General features: G+C 43.1%; 1 protein-coding gene across 1 annotated transcript; it reads left to right on the top strand.

The window, feature by feature from the left end:
* Positions 1-322: 322 nt before the first annotated feature.
* Positions 323-12,574, top strand: LOC142937334 (vascular endothelial growth factor receptor 1-like). Its single transcript, XM_076080184.1, has 10 exons — positions 323-589; positions 3,109-3,205; positions 3,993-4,198; positions 6,501-6,625; positions 10,287-10,452; positions 10,557-10,693; positions 11,339-11,510; positions 11,736-11,853; positions 12,153-12,322; positions 12,423-12,574. Exons 1-10 carry the CDS (start codon positions 532-534, stop codon positions 12,572-12,574), a joined length of 1,401 nt encoding a protein of 466 aa, XP_075936299.1. The 5' UTR covers positions 323-531.
* The last annotated feature ends 630 nt before the right edge of the window (positions 12,575-13,204 follow it).

Below are 13,204 nucleotides of genomic sequence, written 5' to 3'. Positions count from 1 at the left end.
TGTGTGCGCATCCTCACTGTAGCCTATTCAGTGAGTTTTTCTAGCCTGTTGGAAATAACAGAACTTGCAGACTATTGGATAGAAAGTAATCCTATAATATTTACATTAATTTTTAAAAGTGTGTCAAAAAGAAAGGCCTATTTTGGACCATTAACTGTTACTCACGCCTCACTGGCCCCCCCTGCTTGAATTAAAAGGGGGACTGCTCTTACGCGCGTTGGGTGTGCGGACTTCCGTGACGTCACCTATCCGGTGGCTGCACTGTGGGAACGGTATAAATCCGCGCCACTATCCAAATCGATGGGAAAAAGTTGCACTGGAGTTCAAGAGCGGTGTCCTGTTGCGTGATCTCCCGCAGCTATCCTCAGGAAACCAATCGTCTCCGTTCACTGACCGCCCGCGCTGAGCGCCACAGCCAAGTGCGCCGCGCTGTGTTGAGCCTTCTCTGGAGGGAGGGAAAACATCAGCAGGAATAAAACTTGTTTCATATTTTATATCTGCAACCAGCTCGCTGCATCAGAGTCGCCAGAGATGATGAATTTGATCCTAATCTGCCTGCTATGTGGAATGTATGGTGCTCTTGCAAAGGGTGAGTGACTTTGAGTTACCTTTGTTGATGCAATACCTTATGTAGTTATTATTCGATAGTTTAGTTTTAACGGTTGTTAACTGCAAGGAAAGTGGTTGTAACCTGTAGAAAATTGCATTTTACCCACGACTGTTACCTACGATATTATTACACATAAACTAGAGGTTCCTGTAGGGTCGTCAGGCATATTGACGCTCTTTGAAAACAGAGTTATCTGACCAAAGCAGAACATCCAGTCTTTACTTTGGAAGAAAACAAAAGATGCACAGATGTTGCCTCTTCATTGTGGCGCACTGTGGTGCGGCTGCTCATTTATTGGTCTATTAAGTGGTCGGTGCGGCCGTGTGTCTGAGGCTGTTCAGCCTGTAAACCTCTATTAGCGCTGATTGCAGAGACTGAGATAAGCGCTATCCTGCGGGACACTTGTTTGGATAATGCGGAGCTCTGTGGCCCGGCTCATTGTGCGCTTGGCCCCGGTTGAATGGACTCACGCAGGGCGATGTTTCCTGAGTCTAATGAAACTTCTGATTTATAAAAACGAGGGGTCGTGACCGGCTGAAGGAAAATATCTGGAGCCTGGTAATCTGTGCTCATTGCCAAAACAGTCAGTCGGTAGGTTGCTTTTAAACTCCCCGCAGACTTTGCGGTGTTATTGGTCGTTTGGTGGTCTTTTGTGGCTGAAACAAAAACAAAAGCTAACTTTGCGTTTCCCTGCAAAATCTATGCGCAAATAACATCAAATTAAGAATTGTATACATTGCCTGATTTGAGATGGTAAATAGATATGATCACAGTTACCACAATATGTGCCTTGAATAACTATTAAATAACTCCATTTGTTTTGTTTTTTAAAAACAAGATTTTTAAATGTTTTATCTATTGTTTTACCAAAAGTTTAAATTTAACTAAACATCACGAATTAACTCATACCAATTGACAACTATAGGACGCAACTGCAAGGCCTAGGAGTGTAATTAGGCAAGATTTAACCCTATAGCTTTAGATGTACAATTTAGATGGGTTTTTTTTCAGTCAATGCACTAATCTGTCAATCAACAAATACTTTTAACCCAAAGTAGTAGAATAATTATATATATATGATAATAAATGGATGTTAATAATTCCATTAGTGAGTCTTAGTACAACATGCATCACCATGTGTGTGTGTGTGTGTGTGTGTGTGTGTGTGTGTGTGTGTGTGTGTGTGTGTGTGTGTGTGTGTGTGTGTGTGTGTGTGTGTGTGTGTGTGTGTGTGTGTGTGTGTGTGTGTGTGTGTGTGTGCGTGTATGTGCACATGTGTGTGGAAACTTGCCACAAAAGCATATTTTCACATGATTTTCTTTTTCTGTCGTTGGAAATGTGATATTTGGAAACAAAAGACGTCTATTTTCATCAGGCGAAGTAGCAGGGAAACTACTAAATTATTTGGAAATGGTGCTTTTAAACACGCAACAGCTTGTTGAAAAGTCCCCAGAAGGCTTGGAGGAGATTCCTAACTTCCTCTCTGTCTTCCTTCACCCTGCCATGTGTGTTTCTCACTCACACAATGTGAAATCCAAGGAAATAGTATAGGAAGTGCTTGCAGTGTGAGTAATGCTAGATCTGCTCAATGGGGCATCCTCTGGGAACAATGATGCTGACAATGAATGGTACTAATGGATGTGATAAACTAACCCACCGCTGTACAAGTGATTTAACTACTCTCAGAGCAGTGAGACGGTTGTCTTCTGAAGACTGTTTTGACCTGCGTGTTACACACTCTGTAAGGAGCAGTCACGGTGAAGGACGGACTTCCCTGAATGATGTTTCCGCTGTTGTTGGGAGGAAGGAAGGGCGGACACACAGTCGTCTATATCTCTCATTAATAAACCTCAGCGATGGAGTGGAGAAATGCCTTTATTTGATAAACAAGAGGGCCACTGCTTACGCATTTCCACACAAGTTGTCAAGTGGCCTGAGCGAGGAGATGTGCAGGGGGTCACACATACTGTGGCCTGGATGGAGTACGTGCTGTGGAGCCGGGACTCACCAAGACCGGTTCTGCAATCAGTCAAAAGTCCGGTTTAGTCTGGTTTGCAATGGACACAGCATGAAGGGACTGTCCAAAATATTTATTGGTTGTTAAGTATTTTGTCTTCCAGGATTTCCTCAGAAAGTGGTCTCATGTAGATCCGGGTCGACACAAAGAGATTTGGACACTCCCAATCATATTATTAGATTTTAAGATAATTGAATCCATCATTTTGCCAAATTACTTATTAATAAGCAAGACATTCTGCTTCAATGAACACTCAGGACTCGAGCCTCCATATTATAAAGTAAACATCCTACCTAGATGTCCCTAAAGAATACTGAATAATGAATCTCTGGAGAGGTCCATATGTCCATAGATAAAGCCTTATCACCTTATAATTACTGTAAGACCAGACCACTCTTTTGGGATGCACATATTCAGTAGTTCTGGGATGTTGCTGCCTCTACATGTCTTCTGATTCTCATCCTCTCTCTTGCCTCTCCAGACAAAGATCAGAAGAGGAAGTACAGCATTCCTATTCTGGATGTGAAAACCCGCCAGCTGGTCCTTGACACCAACCAGACACTACTGCTCAGCTGCAGGTACGTTTCAGGGAGATAGATCCGGGCCGGAAAACCTTAATTTGGGCAACCGTGATATACGGTAATCCCCATCTTTGATACCTGTGAATCAAAGCAAACACCATCTTTAAGCCTTAATATCTTTCTATAAAATCAGAATGTAATTACAAATCATTGAGACACTAAGTTGTTGTAGAAGCGATGTACTCACGGTTTTCCCCAAACTCAAATCTCTTTCACCAAGAGATTTGCAAAATCAAATTGTAACAACGAACTTCATTTACACTTTTTCCATCATTCATGCAGACTTGTTGGTGGATTCATTTGTAGCTACATTCAGATATATCTGATTGAAGTCTTGTATAATGTATTTTTTTCCCATTTCCCCTCCAGTTATGTTTCTTGTACTCTCAATACATACGTTTTTAATAAAATATCCCTTCAACAGTTCCTAGCCAGTGGTCCTGTCCGGTTATTTGTCTCCAGCTCCTCTTAATATATTTTTTTACTTAGTATTTTAGCCCAAAATCTGTTGCTTCCTATTACACTCTCTACTCTTTGCCTTATGCTTTGATGCTTTTAATGGTTTTATGTGAAGCACTTTGAATTACCTTGTTGTTGAAATGTGCTATACAAATAAACTTGCCTTGCCTTACAAGTTTCATCAGGGTGGTCCAAGTTTAGAGGAAAGAGGATTTAAAAAAGCCCTTTATAGCATCTTCCGTCGCTGAATGTGAATGCACAGCGCAAAGATTGCCAAGTGTTTTCTAAGCAAACTTTTATTTAACCCCTTGTACCTGTTGACCAGGGGTCGCTGGGAGCTGGCATGGGCGTTCCCATCAGGTTTGGCCAGAGATGAGGTGCAAGTGGAGGAGTCTCGCTGTGGGAGGAAAGGCCAGCATTACTGCAGCGGTTTGACAGTCAGCAGCATCCAGGCCCAGCACACCGGCCTGTTCCGCTGCAGGTACCTACACCGAACCCGAAAACAGACCTCCGTCTATGTCTATGTCACAGGTAAGACTCTGCTGCCCCGAGGTCCAAGAGCACAACTTCTTTTCTGTTTCTCTAGCTGCACTCATTGAACACCCCCTCACGCCTTCACGCCTTCACCCCCTCATGCGTGTGTTTATATCTCCAGGTTAAACAGGACGTGGTGGGTGCTAAATGCAGACCAATGCCAGAGAGACAATTATATCCCAACACTGTTTGTCCCAACAACACATCCTTCGAGATGACTATGGCACAGTTTCATCCCCCTCCTCCCCAGCCGCTCTTTTCTCAGCCGGGGCCTATATCTCCCTGTTGTCTATATATAAATCTTTTTTTACTTTCGTTTACGTGCTACCTCGAGGCCAGGAATAGCCCAGCTCCTGAAAGGCTCAGGCCTGGGCAGAGTTTCCCAGGGCATCAGCCTTATCTGCTCTGCTCAGCCTTGCTTGAAGCATCCTGTGCTTGGGGGAGGAGGGGAAGGACTTGAAGGGGGTGTGCTGGGAGGGGATGTCGCTGTGTCTCTCCCAAGGTGGCGGCGGGGAGGTGTGTGGAAGTATGTGTGTGTGTGTGTGTGTGTGTGTGTGAGGAACTGAGAAGGATAAGATGAAGGCCAGCGGCTCAGCGGTATCAAGGGGTAGAGGAGGCACGATGTCTACCCAGCCAGCTCCTCCCTGTCCTGGAGGGTGACGCTGTTTGGGCTGGGCTGTGCAGAGCATGGAGCTGGGCTGGAGGCCAGGGTCACAGGGCACGCTACTGTTTGGCCAACAGGACCCTCGGGGGCCATCAATCGCTCAGGTCAGCATGTCCATTAAGTGTCAGACTTGGCCTGCGGCTCTGCTCAGACGTTGCCTCCCTCCCAGAGTCCTCTAGGAATCAAAGCAGGAGAAGGAAGCCCTCAGTCCGCTAGTCCTTTGGGTACTTTTGTTCGAATGTTCAGAGATTTTCTTTCCTTGAGTAACACCCTACGGTAACAAACAATACAGTGAGCAACACCCACACTTTTCAATGGCACAGCACTATTACAGTAGTCGAGCTGGGAGGAGAAAGCTCAGAGAGGCCGTTTGATTGCTTCTAAACAATCTGTGTGTTTATTGTTGACTACAGGCAGTCATTTGCTGAATGGGTATTCAATGAGTGGGTGTGGAGGACAGAGTATGTTTACGAGTGTGTGTCTGTTTGTTTTTGTTTGTTGCTGAGATTGATACTTGGAAGTGTGTGTGTTTGTTTGTGTGTTTGTGCATATAGGCAGGTGATTGTTTTCTTTCCTTTCTCTGTGTGCATGAAATTAAAGGGTCAGTTCACAGAAGATTATAGAGAAACATATTTTCTCACTCAGTCAAAGAGGTCATTTCCACTGGGGATGTGAGGACAAACCCTCTCACTTTTTCAAATCTTGTTTTTTCCCCTTCACTCTTAATGTGTCATGTTGATTTTCCTAGCGTGGGTCCTTTTTTTGCCCCGGCTTTTGCCTCTCAGGCTACACTCAGGCTGTCCTACCTTATTGGTGAAGGTTATTGGACCTGCATGTAGCCTGAAAGAATTTTGCAAACAGTACTCAGGGCTGATCAAGTAAGCTGCCAACTTCAGTCTTTGGGTTAAAAAGAAATAGAAAATAAAGAAAACGATAAGATAGTAAAGCACAGTGTTTCATAGTAAAGATGCAAAAAAGACACACACACACTTCTAAAACCAAACTTGCACACACTGTTATCTAACCAAGCTCTATGATGGTATTGATTTTAGGGGGCCATGCTTTGAGATATTTGTCTGTGAGATTTAGGCTTTCACCTCAACACAATGGAGGAGAATGGAAGTTTGTTGCTCACAGCCTTAAGAAAATAAAACAGCAGCATCTACCTAAACGGGACACTGTTTCTGGACAGAGATGTTCTCATTGAAATTTTAAAATGTCAGTTTTTAAAGCTGTGAACACCTTTTTCAATCACTTCCTGGTTTGCAGGTGGAAATATCAGAAATGAATAGAACTGAAACGATGATAATTGAATAATCCTGAAAATAAACAATCTCTAGTTTTAGCCTCTTGGGATTATCTGATTTTCTCTGCTTTATATCACCGCTATGTTTACATCTTTGACTTTTTAAACTTTTGGTTGTACAAACTGGGACATTTGAAAATGTCAACCTGAGGTCTGAGAAGCTGTTGTGGGAATTTTCCTTTAATATCTGTGAACTGACACTTGAGACTGTACATATTGTGATACTGAACTGTGATATTGAAAGAAAGAAGCGTCTTTGTTTAAGCTTTTATTTGACCTGTTTATTGTTGGTACCGAATGTGTCCCTGACCGCAGCGTTTGGGTTTCAGACAGCCAGCAGCCATTTGTGGAACGTCTGGGTATGAGCCCAGATGTGTTGTACATGAAGGAGACGCAGCCGCTGGTCATCCCCTGCCGGGTCACCCACCCAAACGTCACAACCACACTGGTCAAGGTCAGTGAAGGAAATATGAATGAAATGACAAGTTGACAAGTCGGCTGTCTTTTTTTAAATTCATGTTTGGGTGCAGAGATCTGCTCCGCATCAAGATCTCTCTTCGAAGCAGCTGTACCTACACACTCATGTCCTCCTCTGCCCAATAACACCACTCACATTCTCTGCACATCACCACTTGCCCCAGGTCTTTCCATCAGGGTTCACATATGCACACAATGCACCCTACAGTTGTAGGGAGCTGTTTGTTTCCTCCCTCTCCAGATCATTCGCCACATTGTTCTTATCTTGGCAGCCATTAAGCTGTGGCGTGTGTGTGTAAGTTTGTTTGTGTCTGTTTGCGGATATGTGTGAAAGTGTGTGCGGATATGGTTGTGAGTGTTGGTGCTTGAGTGCTGAGTGAGGGCCCGAGGGGACAGTGCTAGTGCAAAGAGGAGCATTTAGAGTACTTACTGTCTGCATGTGTGTCTGTTTTGGTATGAGTGCATGTTGCTGCATAGATGTTATTTGCCTTTCAATGAAACGACAGGTCTGTCTGTTTAAATCTGCAAGAAAACCTTCAATGATGCCCCTTTCTTTACTAACTTTTTCCGATAAAGCGGGGCCCACAGCGTCCTGTTGGCACTGTTTCTACCTCTGGAAACAGGACAATGAGGTCTGGATTGCCCCTTTTGGCCGCTGGCCATGCAGCGCCACTTCCCACATCTCACCCTCCACCTCTTGTAGTAGGAATCCTGGCTGCCAACTTCCCCAACTGATGCTTTAAACAGCTGGTTTGCCTGATGGAGGAAGCAGAGGGCAGCTACTGTTGACCCCGACAGATCAAAGTACAGCAAATGCTCTTTAATCACGAATGCTGATCATTAATATGAGCTTGTGCGTCACTGTAGGAAGCTTATTGTGGTATAACAACAATAGAGTAGTTGTAAAACATAGAACACTCTGAATTTGACCGTTTTTGTATATTACATGCACAAAACATGATAGAAACAAGAAAAAATAAAAGTGTAATACATTCCAACAATTTAGTATTGCACCTCCATAAAGTTAAAGGACTTGCTAGAGACAGATTAAAAAATGAATAATCAAAATTGGTGCAGAGATTTCCTAACGTTTAGCACGTATGGTAAACGTTAAAAAATCCTCAGCCCTACGCGTCCCATCATACAACTTTAAAAAGTATTTGTTTAGACCCTCTCTGTCGGCTAAATGTCCATATCTTTCAAACTCCTTCGCCCCAGTTTGTACAATATGCATTCATTAACAAAAATAGCTAGATGTAAAGTCTGAGAATAACCAAAGTTAATACAATTCATCCTGAAGGAAACCTGAATGTCAGAACTAAATTTCATGTCAATCCATGAAATAAGTGTCAAGACGTTTCACTCGTAACCACAAATGCGATCCAAAGGGGATGATCAAAGTCGGATGGATTTATCCTCTGGGGAAAATGAATATCTTAACTAAATTTCATGGCAGTCCATCTAATAGTTGTTGAGATATTTTAGTCAGGATCAAAGTGGTGGATGGACTGTCAGACCACCATTGGCCATGCTGCAAGCGTGGCTACAAAGCAAGAGGAAAGCTGCAAAAAGAGGAATTGTCTATAGGAACGTTAAGTTCCGAGGTTTTGGGAAGTGCAAAAACATAATTAGGACAAACCATAGACTACAGTAGTCGCATCACCTTGACGTCACACATTGATTTGTGGATTATCGTTTTGAAGACTCAAGTTTGGCATTTTGGCGGTTTACCATCTTGTTCTTTTGCTAACAGAAGTGACACGACAGGGTACAACTGAAAGCTGAATAAGACGTTTTTGGGCGACCAATAAGTTAAAATTAACTTCCATACACAGAAAACACACTATGAAAGCGCTAAAGTTCTAAGACGAAAACACAGACAGCACACAAACCTGAAAATGCTGCGGTAGCGACTTGTCAATCACAAGGTAGCCATGCTCTAAAACATACCCTGCTTTATCGTCTATTTTACTATAAATGGGACTATAATTTACTAAATAAACATCATGTTGCATTGAAGAAGACTTGAATATAATGATTGAGAGCATAAATGTTTGCTGAAGTAATAAATCAAGTCGAGAAGTACCGTCATTTTGTCATAGACTTCTATACAATCAGAATTATTTTTGCAACCAGACGAGTCGCCCCCTGCTGGTCATTAGAAAGAATGAGGGTTAAGGGCACTTTCGCATTGGCGTCACTTTTCAGACCAGCAGGTTGGCACCTCGGACAAACCAGACCGTACATGACATTAACACATACACACACACACATACACACATGTTTATTTTCTGCTTCCATCTCCTCACAAATTCCTGGAACCTCAAAGGTAGTTATTCTAAAAATAGCTCTCCTCTACTTCCTTCGTCTCCCTCCTCTATTCCTGTTCGGGCCGAACCAGAATTCCACTCACTGTCACCATGTTTGTTTCCTGGATCTCTAGTATGACCCTTCTCAGTGGGAACAATACCCAGGAGGCTCTGCTCTGTCGCTCTCGCTGTGAAAGTGACCAAAAGGTCTCGGAGGTCCGGAATGACGGCTTCGACCTGGGGTTCAAGTCAGAATGTCTATATCCTGTAGTAACAGGATGCCAGGAGATGGACTGGAGTCACGTTCCTCATATCCTGACTCCTCTGACTCCTTCGCTCCTCCTCCTGTTTCTTCATCTTCACATACTTTTCATGTAGGTTTGGAGGATGGGGTTAAGAGGGGCAGAGAGGGGCCTGAGGCCGATCAGAGGTGGCGTCAGGAAGTAGCATATACTTTACAGGACTGAGAGAGGAGGCGGAGGAGGAGCTCAGTGGCGTCTGAGAGGGTCGCCTCACTCTGGGAGGAGGGATATCAACCAGTTCACACTGGGGGTGCAGGAGTGGGGGGAAGTGTGTGTGTGTGTGGGTGAGATGGGGGTGGGGGGGTCCACCTGTTCCCTTGAGACTGGGTGGGAGGCTTCCACTGTGTCACAGAAACTCTAGTAAACATTTCCTTTAGGCTGCTTCCAAGAAAACAACAAGGTTACACAGTTACACCAGTGTCCACGTAGCCAAGTATTATAAAACCAACACTGTGAGACCACATGCAGCATCATCTGGGGCTTCTTATGAGAAATTGGACTCTATAATTAGCATCTTCTAGAGGTTTCTGTAAAGGACCTGCGACTATCTTACCATTAGAAGCTAAAACAAAAGCTCAAACTGAAGTGGAGCCAAGAGTATCTGGATTATAGCTCAAACCTGCACAACATGGAACCCAATTCCAGAAAGACCTGAGTCGTAAAAGAAAAAAGGTAAATAATTGAATCAATGAAAGCGTGATTCAATTTAGCTGCTTCAGTTACAGGGTCCTGGCATCAGGACTGAGACTTGAGCTTGAGTTACACTTGCTAACATCCCGACAATGAGGTTTTGAGTCTTGACTTGGACTTTTTTTTGTCTAACAGCAAATCAAATGCTAATGACAAAGACCAGTTTCCTCCTGTGTATTATCACAGTCTTGGGTGTTACACATCACATGTGACTATGTTCCTTCCTTATTTGCAATGTTTAAATATCAAATCAGTCATTGTGATGCTGGTGACTGTCGTTGTCTGATTTCTCCATATCCGTTTGATGGGTGTTGTCTTGTCCTCCCTCCTCCCACAGTTCCCCAACCAGAGCCTGAGTCGAGACCATAGGAACATTGTTTGGAACAGCAAGTACGGCTTCACCGTCCAAACTCCAACCTTCGATTACATTGGCCTCTTCTACTGCCAGACAATCACCGAAGGCGTCACACAGAAGTCACGTATATACTTTGTACACAGACCAGGTCAGCAGTGCATAACTTCTTTTTAGATACATAAACATGCATATGTGTCTCAGTGAGTTCTATACATATACATCATTTCTATATTTGTTTCTTTCTTGTCACAGTGAGTAACATCATGGAGGTATATTTGAACAGCAGTGGACCTATGCAGGCCCTGAAGGGAGAGAGATTGGTCTTGAACTGCACCGCCATCGGGGAGTTGAACACCAGAGTCAACATCACCTGGGACTACCCTGGAAAGGTCAGACCTGCATTATTAAAGTCTGGGGAGACAAATTACTTTTAACAGAGACTGAGCAGGCAAGCCAGTTGCAATCCACGGTATGCGATGAAGGCCGATGTTCATATCAGCCTCGTATCACGCTTGCACAAACGTACAATGCCACATGGTTAACGTTGTGAAAGGATTAGTTAGATCAAAAACTGTTAGGCATCAAAACTATTTGGATGGGTTAGACATCATGTCTGTTTAAATAATAACGTAACAATGCAACGTAACAACCGAAACTACCATAAATAAAAAAACGCATCCCTTCAATTACATTTTTTAATGCTTTTGGAAAACCGACAAGTTTTACGTTGCAATTAATGTGATCTCATCTCAAGCTCCAGTAGTCGACCACTTCCTGAGAAGGTCTATGTAATTAAGGACTTATTAGTTGTGACTATAACTTTATCATTATGCTTGATGAGTAATTTAGTATATTTAGCGATAGCTATTATCGCTTCAACGATTGGTGAGAAGTCATTTGTAAAGACCGATTTCTTCTGATAATTTATTTAGTAGAGACAGAACAATGGGTTCACAACTTTACATAAATAACATTTTAACACAGGTGAGCCTTCAGTGTTGATTCTGTGTCTCTTCCTCGCTCTCCACCTCCAGAATAACAACACCGGCTCCACCTCCAAGAGGCTCCTGAAACACAGAACGCACATGTTGTTCTACAATATTCTGACCATCCCGAAGCTCCAGCGTTCAGACCAAGGCCTCTACACATGCCGCGTGACCAGCGGGGAGAAAACCAAACAACAGAAAATCACTGTTACCGTCTATGGTGAGTGTCTTCCTCTGGAACTCCCTGACATTTAAATGACTGCAGACATATGAACAAATGACTCATTTATATTTTCAAAACTACAGCAACTTTCATTCTGATGGTGATCAACTCCTTTTTTTTTACAGACTGAGTGTGGTGGATTAATGTCACAGCAATTATCAAACTTTTGCATTCGATTGCTTAATCCTTCCCAAATGAATGCATGTGTGTCTTCAATTATAGACCGTCCATTTATTCGCCTGAAGCCCAGACATGGATCTGTGATTGAGGTACAGGCAGGACAGAAATCTTACCGAATCTCTCCCAAACTACGAGCGTTCCCTGCCCCTGAAGTCATCTGGTAAGAGATCAACTTGATCCCTGAAGTCACACCTAACCGCCTTGTTTTTTTGTCTTTAGTTTTGTTTTTCCTCCCTTTTTTACGTCTAAATAAATTTGTTTATCTCTTTTAATCTCTGGTACACTTTCTCAACACCATTTCTTATGAAAGGCCTTGGATTTGTGTTTGCTCGTCATATTTATTCATTGAAATGATCAAAGTAATTCTGTAATTGCAGACCTCGAAATTACTTTCCACCTTAAAACTTCAACAATCATTCAGTTCCTGAAACTTTGCTCAGAGGTCTTTTTTTCTGACAGGTTGAAGGATGGCATGGTGGCAGCAGAGCAATGCTCCAGATACCACATGGATGGGAGTTCCCTGGTGATCCGGGACGTGGCAGAGGAGGATGCTGGGAAGTACGCTGTCCTCGTACGAATCCAGGAACACGGACTCTACCAGAATCTCACGCTCACACTTGTGGTTAATGGTGAGAAATTGAATTCTTCACCCACCAACCACCTTTAGCTCTGTCTTAGACTCACCTCAGTGTTTGACTTCTGTGTTTGTGTGTACTTCTTGTCTGACAGTAAGTCCTCAGATAGGGGAGAAAGCGGTGTCGTTGCAAGACCCGGGCTCAGTGCCACGGGGGAGCAGACATGCCCTTCACTGCACATCCCACGGAGTCCCTCCTCCACACATCCAGTGGCTCTGGCATCCCTGCCCGTCCAAAGGCCTGTAAGTAGCCCAGAAGACTAAATGCAGTGCAGTGTGCACATACAAATCTTGCCTCTAAATTTGAGCAGTAAACCATTTGACATTGCACCATTAGGAATTAGTTAGCTTCACTATTGAATAGTATAAAATCCTTTACACCTGTCTTTACTAAAGAGCACTATTTAGCTATTTTGACGAGACAAATTAGACAGCAAAACATATATGTTAAGTTGAAATAGTCATACGATGTAATGACCCACTGTTGCTGTTTTTAGTTGATATCAATTGAAACTTTGAATTACTTGTACATATTTTGGCGGCAAAGGCTAAAATGAATATCAGTGCTATAATGTTACAAACACATGCAGCACAAAAAATTGTGTCTTTGTTTGTTTTATCTGATTTGATGGTCTGTGTGTGTGTGTGTTTGTGTGTGTGTGTGTGTGTGTGTGTGTGCGTGTGTATGATTTTGAAAAACGAGACATGTTTTGTCTATTTCAGCTTGTGTTCAGACAGCATTTCCTTCTTGTAACCAGAACAGATGCCTTTGGGGGCCTTTCATGTATGGAGAATGTGTGAAAATCTGTGTGTGTGTGTGTGTGTGTGTGCGCGCCCACATATATATATGTGTGTGTGTGTCTCATCATGTTTGTGT

The sequence above is a fragment of the Anarhichas minor genome, unplaced genomic scaffold (assembly GCF_050575085.1).
Source record: "Anarhichas minor isolate MPS153535 unplaced genomic scaffold, ASM5057508v1 ptg000074l, whole genome shotgun sequence".
Taxonomy (NCBI): domain Eukaryota; kingdom Metazoa; phylum Chordata; class Actinopteri; order Perciformes; family Anarhichadidae; genus Anarhichas; species Anarhichas minor.
The sequence above is the reverse complement of the archived record's forward strand: the minus strand, read 5'-3'. Positions and strand labels throughout refer to the sequence as shown.